The 24,128-nt window shown below is 47.0% G+C and overlaps 1 protein-coding gene across 6 annotated transcripts in view; it reads right to left on the bottom strand.

The window, feature by feature from the left end:
• Window positions 1-24,128, bottom strand: part of birc6 (baculoviral IAP repeat containing 6) — a 140,309-nt gene that overhangs the window by 64,184 nt on the left and 51,997 nt on the right. For all 6 annotated transcript variants that reach the window (XM_072689990.1, XM_072689986.1, XM_072689987.1 and 3 more), the window contains exons 51-64: window positions 23,722-24,001; window positions 23,316-23,572; window positions 22,776-22,884; window positions 22,243-22,467; window positions 19,970-20,534; window positions 19,149-19,457; window positions 18,876-19,019; window positions 15,529-15,658; window positions 14,345-14,476; window positions 13,853-14,014; window positions 12,112-12,285; window positions 7,108-7,304; window positions 6,697-6,997; window positions 4,054-4,271 (exon numbers count right to left, since the gene is read on the bottom strand). In XM_072689990.1, the coding sequence (XP_072546091.1) occupies window positions 4,054-4,271; window positions 6,697-6,997; window positions 7,108-7,304; window positions 12,112-12,285; window positions 13,853-14,014; window positions 14,345-14,476; window positions 15,529-15,658; window positions 18,876-19,019; window positions 19,149-19,457; window positions 19,970-20,534; window positions 22,243-22,467; window positions 22,776-22,884; window positions 23,316-23,572; window positions 23,722-24,001 (3,203 nt within the window). The remainder of the gene's footprint in view (window positions 1-4,053; window positions 4,272-6,696; window positions 6,998-7,107; window positions 7,305-12,111; window positions 12,286-13,852; window positions 14,015-14,344; window positions 14,477-15,528; window positions 15,659-18,875; window positions 19,020-19,148; window positions 19,458-19,969; window positions 20,535-22,242; window positions 22,468-22,775; window positions 22,885-23,315; window positions 23,573-23,721; window positions 24,002-24,128) is intronic.

Genomic DNA, 24,128 nt, shown 5'->3' on the forward strand with positions numbered 1-24,128 from the left:
GGGGCCATAGTGCTAGTGCGTTAGACTGCAGAGCTGCCGTTCTTTTACATACTAGTTTACATATTTAATTATTGCAGCAAAAAATATATAATTCTATATATAAATATCTATTCTTTCTGTAAAAAATTTGAATAATTTCACCAATTATTTCATAAAAATTCAAAGATTGGGATGCAAAAGCCAGTTAACCGAGGTTTGGTGCGAAATGTATTGTGATATTTAAATAAATACAGGGCTTTTTACCAGATTTCACCAGACATCAATAATACAACTTATTCTATTAATAATAATAACAAAAATAATAATTCACTCAGTCTATCGAAGACAAATCAGACCTAAAGTAGTGTCGTTTAAGGACTCTTATTGGATTAGCAGTGGCGTTTCTGCCTGGACAGGGACTCCAACCTTAAATCCTCTGTGTGTGAGGTGGCGGTGTCACCAGGCTACTACACACTCTCCAAAAAAAAAAAAAAAAAAAAGAGAGGGAATGAAGGTAGGTTAGCCCCTGGGCCCAGCCTCGACTGTTAGCGTCATGTAAGTCTGGATCAAGGAATCTTCAGGGTGGGGAACCACATGCTGAAAGGGTTTCGAGTCACGCTTGGGCGCCTGTACGATGTGGAAGGAGGAGGTCAATTACCATTTAAACGACTTCTCGCCTCTCAGCTCGCCCAGGCCTGCCTACATTTAACAATGTCACACATGCCACCGACACCGAAGCCTAACAAGCCTACAGTAACCGCGGTCAGTTGGTTTATTTTATACATTTGTTTCCTCGCTTTTCTCCCAATTAGGCGCCGCTAATTAACCCACCAGTACGCAGCTCCCCCTAGCGCTAGCAGTTTCTCCTGACGCTAGGACTCAACACAAGAGGCAGGGTCCAAGCCTGGCCTGTGCTGACCAACATCGCTAAAGAATGATGAGGCGAGAGAGCATCATCTACCCACCTGGAGAGAGAGGGAGAGAGAGAGAGAGAGAGAGAGAGAGCAAGGCCAATTGCGCTCTCTCGCATTACGGCTGCCGATGGCAAAGCAGCATGGCTCTGGATTGGAACCCACGACCCCCGGGCCACAGTGACAGGTGTTAGACCACAGAGTTACCGTTCTTTTTTGGTATACATTTAATTAATTATATAATTAACTACATTTGCAATTAGACCCTCAACAGCAAGACCACCACAACCCCCCCCAGCAAAAAAAATAATTTTGCTAATTTCTCCAAAATGTCTTTGGTTATAATAGCAAAAACAGACATATCAAATTTCTTTTTATTTCAAATTACAGTAAAGAAACACTCCTAAACACGCAGTCGGAGAAAACACGAGCATCAATGAGCGTGTGTGTGTGTGTGTGTGTGTGTGTGTTTGACCTGGGTCCTATATAGCAGACTGTGGAGTGAAGTAATATCCCACTGCCGGCCCAAGGACGGCCATTAGGCCGGTGACAGGCCTCTGGCCAGTGCTCAAACCGGCAGCCCTGAGACACGTCCTCAACATGCTGTAAATCCAAAACCAGCGACACTGCCTTATAGCCGCTCTACAGGGTCAGAGCGCCACTCTTTTAGCACAGCTGGAAGATACGAACACCAGTATTTACTACGGCATGAGCGTGACGTCTGCAGCGCTTTCATAGCCGTGACCGTCAGCTCTGTTTCTGGATGGAGGAAAATTACAGCACCCCAGCCCCAGCAGGCTAAACGAGGTCGGGCTGTGTTTGGCTCCAAATGCTTCCATAGTAACACTAGTACCATTTTAATAGGTCACAGTAAGCCATACAGTAGCAAAAACATTATGAGTAAACTAATTTAAACGTGCACTAGTTATGCAACAGTCCTGAGTAGCTATATTTACAGCCCCAAAAAGCTAGTGAAAGCTACTCGAGGCTAAATGTAACGGCTACTTTGGGAGAATACGGAGCTACAGTGCCAAGCTAGGCTAGGCTAGGCACCAGTCGATCAGAGCAGAGCTTGTGTTATGGTGTGTTTTTTTTGGGTTGTTTGTTTTTCCCCCTCACAAGCCCATCGTAAATAAGAAAATCAGTGTGCTTTATTCGGAGGCAAAATAACAGGGTGGTAAATTGACTAAATAAATAGAACCATGCCTGAGCATTTTTCACCCCCAAAACAAAGTTACACTTATTAATTATACATCAAACAACTTAACATACTCAATAAATGCCTGCTTTGGCACCTTTAGGGTTCCTAAAAAGCTTGAAATGACTTGAGACAAGGCTTCCATTACTTCTTACCTTGCTTCATAGGCCCACTACACAGGCAACGCGTAGACGCCATGAATTCCACTATATCACATACATACACACACATATATATATATATATATATATATATATATATATATATATATATATATATATATATATGAGGGCAGTGGTGGCTCAGCAGTTAGAGCGCTGGCCTGTTGATAACAGGGTTGTGGGTTCGATTCTCTGGGCTCGGCAAGCTGCCACTGTTGGGCCCTTGAGCAAGGCCCTTTACCCTCTCTGCTCCCTGGGCGCTGGCGTTGGGGAGTGTGTGTCTGGGGGCGTGCGTACTCACTGCCCCTAGTTCACTAGTGTGTGTGTGTGTGTGTGTGTGTGTGTGTGTGTGTGTGTGTGTGTGTTAAATGCGGAGGACACATTTCGCTGTACAGTGACAAATACGCGCACTTTATATCAGCTATGAATTCCACTATATTTTGTTTTGTTTGAAGGGCAAAACCACAGCAATAACTCCAGCAGCGTCTTGTTCACTACACTGAGATTTCACAGGAGAACTGAATGTTTAAAAGTGTGTATTTTTTCCAGCAGCAATAACTAAACAAACAGCTACTGCTGCACACTGATTTTTGGGGGAGGTCCTTCGGTCGCGCTTTCCTTTGCTGACAGATGACCGCAATTATTTTCTATTACAAACTTGGCAACGATGCCTTTATATAGTTCATATAGTTTTCGAGGCCAGTCGAATCATAATAGCTACAAACAAAGATCTGCCCAGCAAAAGCAGGGGTCTGGTGCGATACCATGTTCAAATGCTTTCATTTTCAGAGGCAGGAAAACTCCCCTCCTTCACGCACGCACGCCCCGACTGTCTTTCAGGCAGGCGAGAGAAGCTTCCTGGCGGCCGTGGCCCTTAATAAAAGTGAAGGGTCTCAAACGGAGATGTAAACGAGTCCATTAAACCCCACGCGGGAGTGTCCTTTCACACTAATGCCGCCAATTCCCTCCATATGGAGACAGAAGGATGAGGAGGACGAGGGTGTTTGGCAACCTTTCAGCCAGACCATGTCAGGGTTGATTTGACACAGTTGGAAATTGCCTTTTTTTTATTTGCATACTACACTGGTTTCTGCTGGTGTACTGTTCTGACCTCTGTATGTATGGGTCAATTTGCCCCCGACAACCATGCTGAGGCTATTTTGAATAACGGAAATGGCCGTTTTGGGCATACTGGACTGGTTCCACCTGATTTAACATGTTTTATAGGTTATGAGCGTTACTCAAAAGCTCTTGAATTATTATTGGCCCAGCTTTGGGTTGTAAAAGCCTTCAATTACATGAATTTTTCTTTTTTTTATTATGATTTTTAAATGAAAATGTTTCCTTTTATTCAGCAGTATTTATTTATGATACTGATCTCGGTGCCAGAAAGGCTTTAATCAGTCATAGAATCATCCAGGATTTTCTATATTGGTTTATATTTTCAATGCTAAAGCTTAAATAATGTGGAGACTGTGAGGGTCCTACTGTCTAAATACAGTCATTTAACTGAACTGACCAGTACTATCAACGTTTGCATGGGAGTTAGTGTCGGGTCAGGTTAGTGATGTAGGCAGTATGGTCCGAATGCTATCTGCTACTGTAGATTTTGGTCGGTGACGTAGGTTATGCTGGTTTAATTGGTTTAAGAACTATGGAAAGGTCCTACAGTAACTGGTTATGCTGATATATCAAGCATCGTAATTAAATGCCAATTGCTACACTATCCAGCCAAAGTGGAGATGCCGGCAGTTCCTGTGAATGCTCAAGACGTCAAGACAAGATAGGTGATCGGTGACTGTACCTCGCTCTGGCTGGCGCTGTTGTTGGGCACGCGAGGGGCATGATGGCTCAGGGCTGACAGGCAGGCCAAGATCAGGTGGATGGCTCCGATCTCCAGCGCCATGCGGCGTAGCAGCAGGCCGTCGTCCGTGGTCAGGGGCGTTGCACTGAAGAGCGCGCGAAGCACGTGGAAGGGCAGCGTGGGGAGGACATTAGCCGAGGGAGACTGCAGGATGTGACCTGGGAGAGAAAGAGAGATAGAGGAAGCAAGAGAGAGGCTTTAAGGAAACAGACTGTACCTGTTAGCAGAGGCGGGGGATCTGTACGCTGTTAAAATGTAGTCACTCGGACTGTCAAGATATGTTTGGAGTCTAAAGTCTGCACGGAAGCTATGAGGCGAATGTAGCTAACAAGCAAGAAAAGCTTGCTACCCACCAAACAGCATCATACATGCCTTAATTTCCACCAGTTTGCCCAAAACTGTAGACACTGAATGATATACAGCAATCATGCAGCTAAAAATGGCAGCAGTCGTCTTGAACACTGCAATGCATTTTACCCATATTTTGGTATATTTGTAAACAGACAAGTTGCCAGTTGAAAAACTCATCATCATCAATCATTATTATCCAGTCCGGGCCAGTCAATTACACAGTAAACCAATCAACAAACATGTCAATCAATCATCCCCGCTATCAGCAACCAGAAGTGTCAGCAATACACAGCGGGCAGCCCTCAGCTCATCTATGCACAATTAGGCCAATCGCTTGGGCAAGAACACATTCAACTAATCAATAGTTCACAGTGGAGACATGCTGGGAACATAAGGAGATGATGTAGACGATGCAAAGACAGAAGGCAAAGAGAGTGACTAATTTGCCTGCCTCTTCGTGAGTTTACTTGCTTACGGGATTGAGTGAGCGGATGTCCACCCATCCACCATCCATCCATCCATCCACCTAGGACTGTGTTATTGTGAACAGACAGGTGAGCAGAAGACGAACGATCTCTAAAGAATCTCCAAAAGACAAAAACCACCCCATGGCATTTTAGCGCTCAGGTCATTTTCAAAGACCTTAGTTAGCTTGTTAGGGTTATGGCTTGTGCACAGGCATTGCTAGGAAGGTGCTGCAAATTGTAAAGCTTCTCAAACCTCCTCAAAATTGTTCCAACAATCAGAAGCCATGAGCTCCTCTAAGCAGCTGCTGAGCCCTCTGAACGTTACAGTATCTAGGCTTTCCTCAGTTTACGATGTAATAGAGAAATGTCAGTTCACAGAAATGGTGGCGGTCAAGCTGAAGTCAAGAAACTGCTTGTAAGATTAAACAGACTCTGGAGTGGTGGTGCACTATTCTACTGTGCAGCAACATCTGCACAAATACAACCATGTCATGGGAGGATCATCAGACGAAACCCTTTTCTGCAGATGTTTTCAGAGGAACCTCTAAACGGGTCCTCCTGTAGATTACTTACTGGTGACCTGCACGCCATCCTGTGTGTTGCAAGGAAGGATGGGCAAGAACTGAAAGATCCCAAGCTGCTAAAAAAAGTGCCAATATCGGGTTTTTACAAAGTACTGACCACGCAGGGTGTCCAAATATTTGCTTCGGGCCCTTTTCCTTTTCCAGGTCTGTTTCCTGTTGTGAATTTGATCTGACCAGGGGTGAAGGAGCGTCCAAACATTTTACATTAGGACTGCACGTATAAATAAGTTCTATACAGACACAACCTGCACAACAACGCAAACTCGCATGTTCATCTCTTCCGCAGACAATGAGGGAGAGAGGGGGCGAGAGGCTACCCACTGGCCAATCATGCCATCAATAATTAGGCCAGTTGTGACTCCTGCCCACCAGAGGTGAAATCGTGGGCTGAATGCGTTCTCATTTTAGATGCGGTACTCAAACGCACCGTGCTAGCGAAGGCCACGTGGGTCAGCGCCTGCCCCTGTCCATGGCCCAAAAAAAAAAAGGCTGAGTGCCGAGAACTGGACACACTCCTAGACAAAAGGCTGAGACGAAGCCACTGGAGAATTACCATGCTGAGAAAATCACGGATTACAGACAGCAGTGCCCATCAGCTGGCTCCTCTCCGACCCAGCGGAGCTCTTCTGAGGCCTCATTTCGATCAAGCATCTCTGATCCCCTCTATTTCAACTTTCCAACAAATCCAGACCAAAGCAAAAGCACCGAGTCAGCAGGCCACAAGCTCCCATTGGTGCTGAATTACGTTTCGTCTGCTCTGGCGTCGCGAAGAGCAAAAAAGCTGAAAATATTGTTTTCCATCAGATTCCCAGTGCCCAAAAAATGGCTAGGCCAAAAATAGCAGCTATGAAGGCACCTGTGTTAAAACAAACAGTTCAGCCAAAACCACTAAAGGCTGTCTTTAATGATTTGAACCTAATGGGGGGTCTGTTCGCATTATGCAAATGGATTCATGTTAACTGGAGACCATTAGCTTTTTCGTTCAGTCTTAGCTACATTAGCATATTCCTAGCACAGGTGTGGTGCTAATCCTGGAACAATGTTATACAAACTGGAGTCCCAGCACAGGTTGTAAACGAATATAGTGATAGTATCCATGACGCTACGTAGCTCAATTACAGTGTACTCAATTTCAGATACAGTGTTCACTGTTAAACAGCAGCAACTGCAGGTCCACTTACTTCCCTCGCCGTCGTCGGTGACGCCCAGGACCAGGCGCAGCAGGCACTGTGCGTGTTTGCGCTCCTTTAAGAGCACCTCAGCGTAGCCAGGCAGCCGCAGGAAGAGGCCGAAGGCCGCCAGAGAGTGGGCGGGGATGGGCGAGGTGGTCTGCACCGAGGACTTGATGGGCGGAGGCTCAGCAGCGATGCTCTCGGGTGCCTCGTACACCAGCTCGCCCGACTGCTCGATGGTCACCCACTCAAACTGGTCGCTGTCCTTGGGCTTCTCCTGCGTGGTGGATGGCACCACGGGCGCACTGACCTGCACGGGGCGAGCCAAGTTCAGCAGATGAGAGAACGCTGACTAATTCAAGCACAAAGGCACCGAGACGTGGCATGAAACTCAGCAGTGTGTCCAGTTGCTGTACTAACCTGCTGGATGACATCAGGATAGAGCATGGGCAGTCTCTCTGCGATGAGGGCCAGGCCTCCCATTCCTGCGAAAACCTGCAGGGGGGACTGGATGGGGCTGGTCTCTAGCAGAGACTCATCTATGGCTGCGTCCAAACACTCATCGCCAGGGGTCATCGGCTCATCCTCGGGACAACTGCTCAGCATCTCGCAGTGCTCTGCAGAGAGACAGAAAGGCCACAGGTGAAGTTTAACCAAACACTAAGAAAAGTGGCTACAGGGAACTTCCAGTGGATCGGGATTGGGGCAAATCCAGGCATATTTCAATCGAAACTTCTTATTAAAAATAAATACATACATACATAAAAAGGTCTGGAGGTCTAAATATTTGGCCCAAGAAGGTCAGGTTGCTTGCCTTGCTCTCCTTTACTACCTATATGTTCATCAGGAGGGTATCGTATTCGTGATTACAATGAGCTTTTCTAAGCATATGGAGGTGGATACTGTTAGTGCTTAATAAACACTGATAAGCTGCAGGTTTCATTACTAACAGTGTAATTAGACTGGCTTAATTAGATGAAGAGCAGCAGATGCTGAATAATAAAAATCACTGTATTCAGTACGGGAGAGGATCTGAATAGTAGTTTTTAAGAATCTGTCACTAATGTTTTTACTCTATGATTTCGTGTATCGTGATAAATATCGTGATATAGTATTTTAACCATATCGCCCAGCCCTAGTTTGCACTGTGGAACTATTTTACCATGAAAATCTAATGTAATGTCTGGGGTTTTAGGACGTTTTAGGACGTTTTAGGACGTAATTCCACCCTTGGTGCGGTTTGTTTGGACAGGTGTAAACACAGTAATTGCGCTCCGAGGTGGACCAAAGATCTCAGTCCTGGATCCAAAAACGAGTAGTGGATTCACCCAAAATTATTGTAAATAGGTTAGTCTTTCGTTTTTCCAGAAAGCAAAAGAGAGAGAGAGAGAGACAGAGGGTAATATGGGGGAAGAGACAGTCAGCGTGTTTTGAAGGAGATGGAGAATGGCCGCCAGCAGAATGCTTAGTAAGTGGCATGGGGCTCAGAGTGGTACAGCAGACCGGTCATGCTGCCCGCCATCAGCAGCCGGAGCCTGAGAGCGCACAACAGTCCTTGCTCTTTATACGGGAGGGAAGGTGGCTCTCTCTCCCCACATCACTTCAGTGTGACGCTGGCCGGCACGGGCGTCTGCTGGTTGCCTGGCTGCACCGTACATAAGCCTTTAACGTCCCTTTGTGAAGTTTGTCAGATTTGCTGATGTTCCAGCAAGGTGAACTCTGGAGCGGTTCATCTGTGATGAGGAGGTGATCTGACCTCAATCCAACCCAACTATCAGGCACGGCACAACTCCCATAGCCAGGTGTAACTGTGTACTGCCCAGCTAATTAGTACAGCTGTGAACTTAGGCCGTCCCTACCACTGCTCCACGTTAAACTGCCTTCTTGCTGTGTTTAAGTTTAAGTTTACAAACTCACTAGCTGATTCAGAACCTGAGCAATCCAACCACAGGTGTGAAAACGACCTTAGACCTTTGATCATTTCCTGCAGTTTCTACGCCACCAAACCAACCACCGCTGTGCTGTACATGGATATACACACTATATCCACATGGGAAAACGAAATTTCCAAAACAGCGTGGTTCTTCAACCAGATTCAAGGACACTGGATCGGGACATCCCTAAAGAGACCCCCTTTCCACATCCGCTGGTACTTTTTGCACTAGATGACTAGAACGCATACATCCATGTTAATAACGGCTTTTAAACCGAACTGAACTAAAAAGTTAGACTTCGGAAACGGGAACAGCGGGAATGTGGATTGGCATCAAAACATAAGCACAGTCCGGGAAAACCAGTGCAGCTGTCATGTGCTGCGATATCAGCTTCCCTAGAACAAGATTAGACAAGTATGAGCGTTGTGTCGAAGCGTAAAGCGGCTCATGTGTTATTCATAAGTCTAATTTTGAGGGGAGAGGGAGACGGAGCGAAGCCTACTGGTGACACGGAGTTAAACGCTCCTAAGCGCTAAATGCATTAAATGCTACAACTCAAAAAGTTGTATCATCCCAGCCGGTGATGCAGGAGAAGAGCAATAAGGGGAAACGGCTACAGTAGCACAAGCTTTTGACTGCCATCCCAGCTTTTAGTAACAATGACACGGAGTCTGCCTGATGATAGTTTCCCTTCTTACTGCGGATTCACCCAAAATGATTGTAATTAGGTTAGTCTCGTTTGTTTTTCCAGAAAGCAAGAGAGAGAGAGACACACAGAACGTAATCTGGAGAGAGAGAGACAGTCAGCATGTTTTGAAGAAGCCAGCAGAATGCTTAGTAAGTGGCATGGTACAGCAGACCGGTCATGCTGCCCGCCATCAGCAGCCGGAGCCTGAGAGCGCACAACTGGCCTTGCTCTCGGTACGGGATGGAAGGTGTCTCTCTCTCTCCCCACATCACTTCAGTGTGACGCTGGCCGGCACTGGGCGTCAGCTGGTCGCCTGGCTGCACCGTACACAAGCCTTTAACGTCCCTTTGTGAAGTTTGTCAGATTTGCTGATGTTCCAGCAAGAGCAGAAAGAGGAGCCGAGCGAACCGAAGAACTTTCCTGCTGAGTTTCAAAAGCATAGAGATCCGTGCTGAGGCAAAAAAAAAAAAAAAAAAACTTGGTTAGCAAGCAGAGTAAGCAGCAGCGATGAAAGGCTTCACTGCGGAGAGTGTGAAGCACGTAGCCTCCTCGGAAAGATGGACAGATCACATGGGTGGATGAGAGAATGACCCAGGAGCTAGCGAGCCTCTTTTCATGTCTTTAACAGAGGGGTGCAGGATGAAAGAGTGGAGCCTGCAGAGAGAATGTGGATTCTCGGGGGGTGTGTGTGTGTGTGGGGGGGGATGGGGGGAGCGGGGGTTTCCCTGCCAGGCTGAGAGGCAGCTGAGGGCTGTCAGTTAGCCAAAAGGAGGGTTTCAGCTGTGTGTGCTTTTGTGTGTGTGTGCGTGTATGAGGATAATAACGGAGGGCAGTGAAGGGCTGACAGGGGAGGCTCACAGGAACAGACTGCATCAGTCACTGTACAATGAACTTAGGGGGTTGTGTTTTAGTAATGGGGTGCAAACTGCGCTAGCCAGCAAGAACCAGGGAGGGAGGGAGGGGATGGTGGTGCGAGAGAGGAAGAGAGACAGAGTAGGGGAGAAGATAAGAAGAGGGAAAACTAAACTATCTATGTAGGTCAATGGAACAAAGCCGTGGTCTAAAGTTGTGGATCAGCTGAAACTCTCCAAGTCGACGTGAAAGATCAGCTGAAGAGCTCATCGATGTGTTCCGTTTATACTCGCAGGAGGCCAGTAACAGCATGTCCTAACGACCCTAAACGCCTTTAAAAGTTGTGGAGTCCAGCAGTGGCCTCAGGCGGAGAGAGCGACTTCAGTAGGTTAACCGGGACAATGTGCCATTAGCTAGTCATAGGTGAGATGTGGGGCGCAAACTATGCTGGTCTTGCATATTCACCTCAGTTTGAGTGCGAGTGTGTGTGTGTGTGTGTGTGTGTGTGTGTGTGTGTTCCTCTCTCCCATGCACAAACGAAGGAGAAAACAAGGGTAGGGCAAATTCAATCAAAGCACTCTATATTTGGATCCCGGAACCTGGGGTTGAAGGGGTTGGACGGCCCAGGCAAGGCCGGTATAAGGTGGCTAATTTCACACAGACTTCACTTACTTTTTCTAGCCTGCACTGTGGAAATCTTAAATGTGGTCAATAAAAGGCAGGGGCAGCACAGCTGTTCATGTTAAATCATTCTGATACCATGTAATTAACTGCCAGAAAAATTTCAATTATGTCGAAAAGTAAAAAATGACTTTTACAATCCTTTTTCATTTTTGAAGAATTTTGAAGTTGCGAATAAAATGTGCTTGTTTTGTATGCCGCTAGACGAGGTTTCACGACCTCATTGATCCCCCATAGCGCAAGCTTGGAGTATATTTAAACTAAATAAATAAATAAATAAATAAATACTCTGCCATCTGCCAACTGTAATGAAATCAGAATCGGCCATAAAAATTCATGATGGGTGCACTTCTAACAATCCCTCATTCTTACAGCCTAATTATCCCATGTGTAGAGAATCAGTGTTCTGCTTTGTCTATTTTCTGGTTACATCACTGCAGTTGTTATTGACTAATGTTAGTATTTAGACTGCACTCGGTGTACAAGCCAAAGAAAAAAAAAAATGATAGAAATAAATACATAAAAAAAAAAAATCAACAGTTTCCATCTAATATCGAGTCTTCTGACCTTTCTAGGTCTCTGTGACGGCTCTAAACAGCCTCTTTTTATTTTACGGCTGGGGTCGTAACACTTATAGGTGCACACACACACACACACACACACACACACACACACACACACACACACACATCCCATGTGTGCTTTTCTCTGTAGTTGGCCAGGTTGGAGGTGATTTAGGAGGAATGAGTCAGAAATAGCTCCATTATGCGGGGCTCTGGGTGGAGAGCAGTGATTACAGCAGTCCGGGATCATTCCCGCTGTTTTCTCGGTCCACATTCGGCACAGCGCAGAGAATGAATCAGACCGGTTTCCGCCATAAACACAGAGGCACAGTCGATTCCGTATTATGACGGCCGCCGTCTAACGCACATAAACCGCCCCGGCGGGCAGGACAAAGAGGTGCGCTTTTAGAGAAAGAAAGATGGCAATTTGTTTGTGACAAACCCAATATAAACACTACGATGATGTGTGTCTGTGTGTGTCCCACCGCAGTTTAGGCGGCTTATGCTGCGGCCTCAATCTCCGTAAACCACCCGACCAGCCCGGAGAATAAATGGGAGGCTATTGAAGAGGAAAAGCAATTTTGGTTGACATGGAAAGGAGCAGACAAAGGGAAAGGGAGAGGAAGAAATATGTAGACAGTGGTTTGACGGTGAGGAGAAAGCTGGCCTTATCCGTGTGTGGAACCTCGGAAACTCGGGTGCGTACCTTTCTCCGTTCGTAGTCTTTTGAAGGAGTCCGTCTTGGAGAGGCCCGAGTCAGAGATCACCTTTGAGCCCAGTTTGACAGTGAGGTCAATAGAGCGGTAGCCTTGAGGAAGCTTGCGCTCATACAGCAAGGTCAGCAGCTGGGCCAAAGTCATCTCCGCTGGCAGCGGCTGACCTGGGAGCAGAGAGGAAGGGGTCAAAGGGGTCAAAGGGGTCAAAATACCACATTTTAGAGAAGGTGTGGGAGTGATCAAGCTTGCACCAAGCTGCCCAAAGCCAACCCCGCCCCTCCCCAAAAAAATAATTAAATAGCAATGACCAGAGGAGACAGGCCTCAGGCAGGCTCAGGGGACGTATCCCTTTAGGCACTCTTTAGGCTTTAGGAGTTTTTGGCATGGAACCGGTTTTGGCCGTGTGAATAAACACGGAGAGGCTTGGCCACTATGGGCTTCACCTCACAAAAGCACAACAGATGCCGGAGTGACCTGCAGTGAGGTCCTCCAGCAAAAGCCGACTCCATCAGTATGGAAGACTGGGAGTAGGGGAGAGGTGTAGAGGCTCAAATGGTGACGGTAAAACATCTGCGACATAGCAGCACCACTAAACAGGGGCATTTTAATTAAGCTGGTGTGTCCGGCAGTAGTTTGAGATTCTCTGGTCCCTTGCAGTGCGTCTCCTACAGAAACCACAGCGTGTACAATGTAACGAGCAGCTTATAGCAACATCATGTAGAAATTTTACTTATTACAAAATAAGAACCTCAGAATCATGTTGAAGGGCCACTGACTGTAATGGGAAGAACGGCGTGTTCGTCATTGCCACTCCAGGCTGAAAAGCTACTACTGCACTATGGAACTTTTGCTGAAGCTGCACAAGCCCTCTCACCAGAACTACGTGGCGCTGCGTAATCCGAGCCATATTCATGTCAAACCCTCAGTCCATACAGCTGTCTTTGAGATGAGGCTCAAAGCTAAAGGGTTCTGGAAGCAGGCTTGAGATCGAGAATGGAGGGTTGATGGTTCAAATAGGGCTACAACTAATGATACATTAATAATCGATTAATTAGTCGATTATTTTTCAGATTAATCGGATTAAAAACACATTTCCATGTCTTTATTTAAAAATAGAACAATTAATAACAGAGCAAATAAGTATGTACAATAAATCAACAATAATAGCTATTAAATTAAGCTATTATTATTAAATGTAATTCAATTTATTAATAAATTAAAAATAACAACAGAACAAACTTGGGATTTTGTAGGATTTAAGCCGAACCAACAAATCGATAATCCAATTTGTTGCCAACACTTAATCAATTAATAATCGATTTTATCGATTCGTTGTTGCAGCCCTAGGTTCAAATCCCCTGGACTGGCATGAGTGACAGAGCGGTGCTTCCTCTTTTTGAGGTGCTCTTGAACTAGGCACTAGCAATTGAACTGGGCGCTTGTGGCTTGGCTGTGTGTTACGTTTGTAGCGAAATTTGGCGTGAATCGGCTCTTGGCCGCACTGACGTAATTCGTACGGTACTCTTAAAAGTACAGACTTCAGTACCCAGCCCTTGTGTTTACTTCCACAGATAAGGGTTTAATGTGGAGGCTGAAATCCACTGCACTGCTCTGCTGCTACTCTGCGTTCAGTGTTGAATTCTGTTACAATTCCAGGATTATGACATCCCTGGGAAATTACTGCAATATTTAGCATCCCTTAAAAGTGTGTGTGCGTGCGCACGTGCATACCTGGCAGTAGTTTGTGGTAGAGGTGGAAGACAGGCACGCTGATGGTTTTGGCAGAGGAATCGACTCCCGAAGAGGACGCCAACTTATCGCTAAGCACTCGGCCTCGCCGGGACGGGGGTCGCGGAGGGGTGGACAGGGCTCGCTTCGACTGCGACTTCAGGCCTGAAACGCAAACACACACATTTTATATATATATATATATATATATACACACACACACACACACACACACACACACAAACATACACATACATACATACATACATATACATATACATACATATACATATATATATATATAAGCCAACTATATTTCCCCATATAAGCCAACGTAATGCAAACCAGTCCTCAATGAGACTTTAGAAATCCAACCCCTCTTGAACCCTCCTGGCTTTCTAGCCTGCTCTAATGGTCACTCTGCCGACACTGAAGACTGAAGAGGACGGCAGATCAAAGCTGCCGGCTAACGAACAGACTGATCTTAATGAGCACCTGAGGCCACCACCACGCTGTAGTTGTCCTGGAAACCGTTGTCCGCCTTCATCTTCTCCTTTTCCTCATGGTTCTTCTTCTCCTTGTCTTCCTTCTGCTCGTTCAGCAGCTTGGCCGTGATGCTTGGGGTATCTGAGAAACGGGAAACCGACAGGTTGCACACTTACAATTGTAGGTTTTGTTTGAAGAAGCTATGAGAAGATAGCAAAGCATTTTAAGGTGGTCATTTCCTCTAATTGTAATCCTAAGACCACTATTTGCAATATTGCAGTCAGGACGATTTAGCAGACGACACCCTCGGAGGATAGCGAGGGGTCCCCAGCTCACCCACACCAGCTTACAGCTAAGGGGAGAGACCATCTACCCTCTTGGAGAGAGCACGGCCAATTGTGCTCTCTCGCTGATGGCATCAAGCGGCATGGCTCGTGAGATTTGAGCTTGCGACCCCCGGGCCATAGTGGCAGCGTATTACAGACTGCTGAGCCACTCATAGCCCAGCCCTTCTCATGCCACTGTAGCTCAGTGAGCTGTTGGAGCTAATAGTGAGCTAATAGTGGAACCTTCCACCCCTGAAAAATAACCAATCGTTACGAACCAGACAATCAGAGAACCTGAAAAGGCTGTAATCAAACAGTGACGTAACGAATGAAGAAATGAGTAGCTGCTCCGTAAAAGCTCATATAGCTTGTGTTTCTCAATCGATGGGAGGGGGAGATAATACGAGGTCAGGGAAAAGATAAAATGTGCTATTAGCATCTGCGAGGCGACCGGACAGGAGACCAGGGGTTACAATAGGCGACATTCATCCAGTGTGTTCACGGTGCCTCCTGAACCGATATGGCTATCGAGCTGTATCTGTCACCTTCAAGGTCTCAGGAGACCGGCCATTCATCAACCCCACTCCAACACACACACACACACACACACACACCTCCGACCGTACATGCACCCGTGAGCGCACGCGCACTCAGAAAGAGAGAGAGGGCGAGAGAGCGCTGACAACACCATGCAGTCACGCACGCACACAAATAGAAGCCTTATATGCTCGGCGCATTTGACCTTGACAGCCACACCAGGCAGCGAGCATCTAATGGGTTTCAAAAAAGCTTCGGAGGATAAAGCGCTGGCTGAGAGCGAGCGAGAGTCAGCACGAGCGCGAGGGCACAGTCGGTAGGCGCTCTTACCAGAGACGCGGTCCAATACTTCAGCCAGCGTGGTCGAAATGGGCAGATGAAGCTTGCGGAACTTATGGCCGGCTCCATACATGGGGTGCTGGATCACATGGCTGGTGGCGTTGATCCGTCCTTTATAGAGCTGAAACAGAGAGGAAATAAGACAAATGAGACAAAGAGAAAAGATGAAGCTCAGAGTCAAACACACAATACATGACGGTAGGAGAACGGATGCAGAAGATCCAGCTCTCGTTCATGTTCTGACACTTTTTTGGAGCGTTTTCACACCCAGTAAGGTCTGAACCAATGTTCACATTTGTTAAATTGCAGTTCAGCGACTTCAGCGCACAAAAGAACTGCATGACCTGGGCTGCAACGACTCCCTATACATGATACAGACTGGTTTTGCAGAGAGGTGTGCAACATCGGACATCTCCTGGTGTGTGTTATCAATTCACAGACAATAATACACAGATTCATTTGGTTCCTTAATTAGGGGTGTAAGAAATGATCTATGTATCGAAATATCATGATATTGAGTTTTGCAATACTGTATTGATTCTCAAAAACACAGTATGGATTTTTAATGAATAGTTTACATGTAAAGATAATCTCTGACAGTCTTCAGATCCCACTGTTCTGCACAAAAAGCCAACTTTATCTACTATACTGCTAATAACAGATGGAAAAATTGACTGGCTATGTATTGTACTGGACTATTATTAGTCAAAACATGGGGTCAGCCGATAACTCTCTAGCTTAGCCGTTGCTGAGAGTGATTGTGATCTGACCGGCTCACAGGATCGGCCAAGTATATGACCGATTATGGCTGATAGCATGATGTTTGGGCTGTAAATCCCTCCATCGAACCCAACCATGGTTCACTGTGATCTGGACCCAAGACCAACTCTTTTGGACGGACCAAATGTTGGATATTTGGTGCGATCGGTCTGGACCAAACAAGGTGGGGGTGGAAGAATCCTTTAGTCTATCAACTCCACACAAAGGCCCATTGGGCATATCAGCAAATCATCTTCGCTAAGCTGAAGACACTAACTCAATCAATCTAATCGCTTCTGTCAGGCTCCACTTCACCTCTCAAGCTTGTTTACTGTAGCGTCGACGGAAAGGAGCGGGCTCCGCGGGTCACGCTCTCCTGCCCCTTCAGCGGGCGTGACCGACCGCAGAGCAGTCAAGAAATGTTCGATATCTGACGTGTGCTTCTTTAGTTTAGGACCAGAGAAGGCTTGAGGCGTAGGATGCTAACAAACGCTGTATGTATGCAGACTGTCACCAATCTTCATTTATTTGCTTCAATCAAAAAGCTAAACGAGGTGTTCAAAGCGTTCTGAACCACATCCATTAGTCTGTCCAAGTGATCCCACTGCAGTCACCCATTGTAAAGGAACTGGGAGCTGAATGGTCGGGCAGGTCAGTCAGACTGGACTGTAAGATATTGAAAAACCTTGATCAGTACATCCCTCAAATGTAATTCGTCAACATTTACATTTATGGCATTTAACTGACGCTCTTATCCAGAGCAACTTACAAGCTTACTTGTATTACAGAGGTGGGCTAATGTAGTGTTAGGAGTCTTGCCCAAGGACTCTTATTGGTGTAGCACAGCATGGCCACCCAGACTCCCACATGGTGTGGTAGCTCACTGGCAGGTAGTGGTGTTATCTGTTGCTCCACACCAACCACTAACCACTAACCCGAATAACAGGGTGGTCAACCAAGTCATGTTTGGGGTCCGCAGCGTGCCTTAGTTTTGTGATACGATGCAAAACATAGCTAATCATCTCAAATTCAGGGTAAAAGAAAAATCGAGTCCATTTACTACAGGACAGCTTTTCTTCCCTTCCCTCCAATCTATAAGTGGTTAAGGACGCGGCTGAATTTACGGCTATTCTGTTGCAAAACGAGAGAGGCACCAGGGGATGATTTACAACAGGAACGGATGAGGATGTCCCGATACATAAATAATGGAATAACCTTCTTTGTCTTGCTAATAAAACCAGGTGAAGAAAATCCTTGAAGAAAGACATCGGTCTTCAAGAACGGCGTGTCTTTGGGAGGACGCATTAGACGGTAAGACCGTCTGACATTATCTAATGTGTAAACGTTCACTTCTAAGCTCTCTTCCATCTCCCTTGCTCCGGCCCTGAAAGCCAGATGATTAACCCGAACTAAAAATGCAAGCGGCGCGGGAGGAGCTGCCCTTCCTATAATTTACTACAGTAATGGCCGGCCCAATCGCAGGTAGAAATAGACAGAAAAAAATAAAGATGTCTGGACAGAAGCAATTTGGCTGGTGGAGGAAAGCCAAAATTCTGAGAGTGGGCGGAGCGGGAGTCTGCCGTACAGTGTTTCTCTTATCCACGCATGCTAACATGGCTAAGAAAGTGTAAAAGCTGCCAAGGAACAGTTCTGTACAAAATCTGTATTGGCCCTATTGAAGCTTGGAAGGACGTCTTTAAAGGTGCCCTAGAATTTGAGAGATCAGTACGTGGTAGTGCTGTACTATGAACCTCAAACACTGCTGCTCCACCAAAACCTCACAACTGAACGGTCCGAACGGTCTTGAGTTATTTTTCTGATGCCCCCAAAACAGAATTGGGAAGCAAGGCAATACAAAAAAAAAAAAAAAAAAAGCTGAAAGCTAACATCAGCTGATCAAACAAGGACTGATGCTGGTATCCAGTGTGCAGGAGCCTCTGGAGCGCATACTGTTGGCCGTATTGGTGCAGAGCTCTCCCCGCTGAAAGCTCTCCATGAAAGGAAAATCAGGGGTTTCATTCTCAGGCAGAATAACAGGGTGGTAACACTTACTATTTAAACACCAAACAACTGAAATACTGAGTGAATGCAGAATGAGAAGACAATACTGATCAGAATGGAGTTCAGATTTGACTTCGGTCATAATTAAGCAGGACTCACTACTGTATAATCACTGCATTTGGTATAAACGATAGCATTTTGCAACTGGCAATCGAGACTAAACTGTGAACGTCTTGTCATTTTTGTGATGTACCCATGCAGCAAGGGGCGGAGACAAAATCATCATATTTCACCACTCTCATTTAGCATCTAATTGGAAATGCGTTGCAGTATGGAAGGAAAATGTGTTACGATTTCCAATTCATGTTGACTGAAGGCCAGTAAAAATCTAGTAAGGTTGATCTGGTAATCAACTTCAGTGACACTGGCAAATCTGTGACTGTCTGCTGCCCCCTAGTGGACACCAGAGGGGGGTTAAAAGAGGGGGAATGGGAGGATTTTGTTTGTTTGTTTGTTTGTTTTTGTTTTTTAAGAAACAATGTAGGTGTGTGTGTGTGTGTGTGTGTGTGTGCGCATACCGGACAGGGGGACTGCAGGAAGACTGTAACCTTCTCATCCTCCAGCATGAGCTGCAGGAAGAGTCGGCGGATGAACCCGGAGATATTCCCTGAGACGGGAACGTTCCCCCGCTGTGGAGCAGACTGGAACAGCTCGCACAGAACCTGCGCAGGCGAAATAGAGCCAATGGATTAAACACTGAAATGGAAACGTTGTCAAAGACTGGCCTCAACGTGAACTCCAAGCTGCTACAAAGATCATGTGGAATATATAAAGCATACACACACACACACCTGTGCCATGAGTCTCTGGTTATTGGGATGGCAGGAGATGCACTGCAGGAAGAAGGCCACGGTGGCGTTCTCTATGGCTGTCCTCTGCTGAGTGGTCAGGCCGTTGCTCCGCCCTGTGGAGGCCAGTGCGTACCTCGTCCCTGAAGCCTGGGGCGCGGGGCCGGCCTCAGATGTCCCAGGCGAGGCTCTGTGTCCACCGTTAGCCGCCCCGCTGGCGCTGGAGTGGCACAGGAGGAAAAGGAGCGATGTCCACAATGGGTTGACCTCAGGTCCGCCCAGCCAGTCCTTCATAGCGTGGCTGTTTCCCACCTGAGTGGATGAAATTATTTCATGATTATAGCAAAGAATCAGTATGGCCAAAAGTTTGTGGACACCTGCTTATCCAACGTTTTTCCCCCATATATAAATAAGGATTTTGAGGCTTTTTTGATGTAGCAAGGATTTATACTAGAGGTTGGAACATTGCTGTGAGTTGGATTAGTAGTTCTGGCTCAGAAATAGCACTATAATTCATCCCAAGGGTATCAGACAGAGCTCTAGCATAGCAAAGCACACAGTTGCACTTCTTTACAGCTCACCGTTGAGCTTTATAACCCTCTAGCAGAAGCCTGGCACTGCTCTGCTCTGCTCTACAGCTTATTGTGGGGCTTCTTACCCCTCTAGCTGAAGCTTGGTACTGGACATGGCAACCAATTCTATTGGAAATGCTATTCTATGGTAATTACACAAGCCATTGTAGTGATGGGTGCCCATAAACGTAGCATTAGGCAGTATAAAGGAGGCCTCGGTACATGTGGACAGATACTAGTGTAGACACGTACTTCTGTGAGGAAGCGCAACACGGGTGCCGCCAGGTCTGGTGAAAGCGGCAGTCGGCTTGAAGACGAAGATGACGACGATGAGGAGGATGCTGGGTGGTTGTGGTGGACCTGGCGACGGTCTGTCTGGCTGGCTGGTAGCGGCAGGTCGGCACTGGCCAGAAGGCTGCAGCACAGGCCGGCCAGGCTGCGCACCAACAGGGCGGGCAGTCCTGAGTCCAGCAGCTGCTGGATGGCTCCGGGTGACTGCGAGGCAGCAGCCAGTGTGGCCAGCTGGCACTCGGACAGCGAGGTAGGCGAGCGGGCGTGTTTGGAGTCGTCAGTCAGCGAGGAGGCAGCGGCGGCGGCGTCGCTCAGCTCCCGCTGCTTCTTGCCATCGTCAGTCATGGCCAGGCGACGCTGGGCTTGCGCCTGGGCCTGGGCAGCAGGGGGTGCCGCCAAGCCCATCCAGGACATTAGCAGGGAGAAATAGCTGGGGTGGATGTGGCAGATGGAGCACAAGAGGCTGTCCACGGCCTTCTTCAGGACCATGTTGCAGGGCAACGACATGGACCAGTTGTATAGCAGCCTGCAGAGAGGGCACAGTGAGAAATGCTGTGTTAGATAGTGTTAGATATAATTGAGTTTACTGCGCTAAGGTTCTGGGATGTAAGGGGTTTGTCTGGCTGACTAGCATCGGATAAAGACTATTTGGCAGAATATTTGGCAGATTTATCAGAATTCCAGGACACTACAGGTAGAATAAAATGACAACAATATGCCGGATGGCCAGTTACTATGTTCTTCAGGTCATTTACTCTGGAAATATACAGATTATAAACACTACATATGCTGTATATTCTTCCTAATTTCAAAGATAGGGGTAATCACTCAAACAACCACACCTCCCAGCTCAAACAGTGCTTTAGGTATCATTAAATTGTTTAAAACATTGTTGCTTAACCTGCCTACAGACCTCTCCTCCACCAAAGTTTCGGTTTCTGACTAATCCTAACGTACCATGTTGCAGGGCAATGACATGGACCAGCTGGCTTCCTGTAGCTGCTGCCCGCATCAGATTCAAAACCCTGACGCTGGCCTATAAAGCCAAGAACCGACCAGCCCCTCCGTACTTGATGGCAATGGTCAAAAGCCGATCCTCAAAATCCACGGAAGACGAGGGTCCAGGCTTATTTCTGTCCTGGCACCAAAGTGGTGGAACGAGCTTCCCCTGGGTGTCCGAACAGCAGAGTCGCTCGCTGTCTTCAAACGCAGACTGAAGACCCTCCCCTTTAGAGAATACTTGGGCGAATAGCAGAGTGGTCACCCTATTAACTTGTGTCTAGTAGAGTCTTATCTTGGAGGTATCTTTGAATTTTAGTCTATTCTAACTAGCTGAGGTTTTTCTTAAGTAAATAGCAAAGCACTTTTGTAAGTCGCTCTGGATAAGAGCGTCTGCTAAATGCCTTAAATGTAAATGTACCTAACTAATCCAAACAGAGAGGGTTAACAGAAACGTCAGAGAGAGGAGAGGTCAATTTGCCAGCTAACTTAACCAAAAGAAAAAGTGTCTTCACTGTAATTGTACTTGGAGAGCTGGGATCAGAGCACAGTGTCAGCCATGCTACATCTCTCCTGGAACAGAGAGGGATTAGAGCCTTGGTCAAGGGCCCAACAGAGCCAGATGAGCCAACTAGAGTACCAAACTCACAACCCTGTAAACAATAACCCAGCGCTCGGACAATAACGCCTTGCCCGTCCAGTAGAAAAAGTAGGGCTGGTCTTATTGATCCGTCCACACTTTGAGACTCTAAGACTTTCAGGCAGTTTTTTTTTTGTATTCCTCACAGAATAACTGCTCTAAGCAACTAAAGGCAATCTTTTATCTAAGCTCTTATTTCAGAAAGCTTGGTCTTTCATTGTCTTTATTCTGCTAACAAGCAAAGTCTGGGACTTCACTTCTACGCCTTGTTCCCTTTTCTGCCAAACTCATAAAAAATGCAGGGAGGGAAAGGAGCAGAATGCAGAAGCAGGAAAGCATATGCTCTCAGCTTCGCACATCACTACGGGAGTCAAACACAGAAGCTACAACAAATCCAAAAACACTCAGGGCTAAATTTAGGCAAGAATTTTATGCTGTCTGATTCGAGAGCAAACAGAACAGCTCCAGATCTGAACCTATACATGAGGGAAATTTCTAAAAGGCTAGCAAGCAATGTGATGTTCTCGTTCCCCTTAGTTACTACTACTAAGTGTGTGTGGGTGTGTGTGTGGGTGTGGTGGGCATGTACACTCACTCAAAGAGCTCGCGGCTGAGCAGGGCAGGAAGGTCGTACTCCACAGGGAGCTCATAACTGTGCCACAGGATCGCTGCCACACAGTGGAGGTGTGAGGGAGAAGGCATGAGGAGGCCGTATTCGCGCGAGGGTGAGGCTCCAGGCCCCATGAAGCCTGCCGGAGAACTCTGCTTTAGGGCCGCCACCCGCGATGAGTCATGTACCCACTGCAGCAGGGCCTGGATCCTACAGAAGACAAATACCACCCACACCCGTCTCCATGAACTGACTAGGTAGTGTAACACCATCCAACCAGACACTTATTTACGGCTCTTAGCTCACAGTAGCACACGTAATGTCTGAAAAGTCTAGCCATTCACTCGTAACAGCACAAAGCTATAACAGCGGAGGTAACTAGTTAACTCCTCAGTGTTTTAGAGAGTCATTGGCTTTGTGTTGTTGTGAGTGAATGGCTAGACTTCTTGGGCAAATTTAGGGTTGATATAAGTGTGGCATGAAGATGTACTCAGTGACCGTAAGATCCTGTCCTTTACCTATCTTTTGTGCCAGGATCCTGTGTGGTGCCCAGCTGGTAGAGGATGTCGATGGTGGAGTCAGATGAAAGACCGTTCAGCCTCCCAAAGAGCAGCGGACTGTTCAGATCTGTAACACAGCAGGACAGAGATAGACCACTGAGATACAGAAACCGAGAACAGAAAATCTACTCAAGCAGTTGTGAGAGGTGAGGCACACAGGTATCCTAATCATAAATCATTTATTAATTCAACATCATAAAATATACATCCAATTCTACACTGAAAATCTATAGAGCCTTTATGTGATCCATATAGGTTTGCCGTGATCAACAGCAGTACAGTTAGGACTGAGGTTAAGGTTAGGGTCTAAACCTAGAGTTTGCACTAATAAGATAAGATATTTAGTCGAACACTAAATTTAAAGATAAAGAGCAAGGGTGGGCATTAGGGGTGGGAGTCCTGCTGAACCAGTGGGCTAGAGGAGGAAAAGCAAAAAAAACTGTGCTTGAATTAGGCCCTCCAGGACCGGAATTGCCCACTCTTGTCTTGGCGACTTACTGGCGAGGTCCGTTCCGGAGGCGGCGCAGTTGCGGAGCAGGATGTCGATCAGTTTGAGGCCGATGCGGGTGGACTGCAGGCCGATCTTCACGAGCACCGCCTCGATGTTGGGAGAGTGCATGCCGCAGTAGGGCGACATGAGCAGAGCGGCGCAGGTCTGCAGCAGGTTGGCCGTGGGCGCTGCAGCACTCGCCATCATCGCCTCCAGGTCGGACACGTGCGTCAGGCAGTGGTGCAGCAGCCGCAGCCAGCCAATACTGAGAGAGAGAGAGAGAGAGAGAAGTTGGAGGTCGAAGGTGGAATAATTTCTTCTCTGACTTTCTAATTCTTACATAAGTCTTGTCCCTCTGGCTTCCCATGATGATCATATGATATGATGCCACAAGGGCATCTCTAGCTGGCGTACCTGGTTTTGGAGACCTGGTCCTCGGAGGGCAGGAAGGGGTTGTTTACAGTGGCCGAGGACGTGTTGCCGAAGGCGGTGAGGCCGAGCAGCTTGATCTGAGAGAGGCCGAGGGTGCTGGCGTCCCGAGGCCGGTGCAGCCGTAAGCACACCGCCGACGCCACTTCCGCCTTCACAAGTTGGATCTTGATGTAGGTCAGGCCACTGGTGACAACCGGCGTGGAGAGGGGGAGCATGTTCACACCATCCGCACTGATCTCCACTGACACAGAGGAGGGACATGCTGAAGGCAGACAAGGAGAGAGAAAAAGAGAGAGAGAGACACCGGTTTAGAACATACAGGTCATTAACAATTATTTCATTTAAAAAGAATCATCAAATATAAAGAAAATCAGAACATGCGAGAGACT

This window comes from Salminus brasiliensis, chromosome 10 (assembly GCF_030463535.1).
Source record: "Salminus brasiliensis chromosome 10, fSalBra1.hap2, whole genome shotgun sequence".
In the NCBI taxonomy this organism is placed as follows: Eukaryota; Metazoa; Chordata; class Actinopteri; order Characiformes; family Bryconidae; genus Salminus; species Salminus brasiliensis.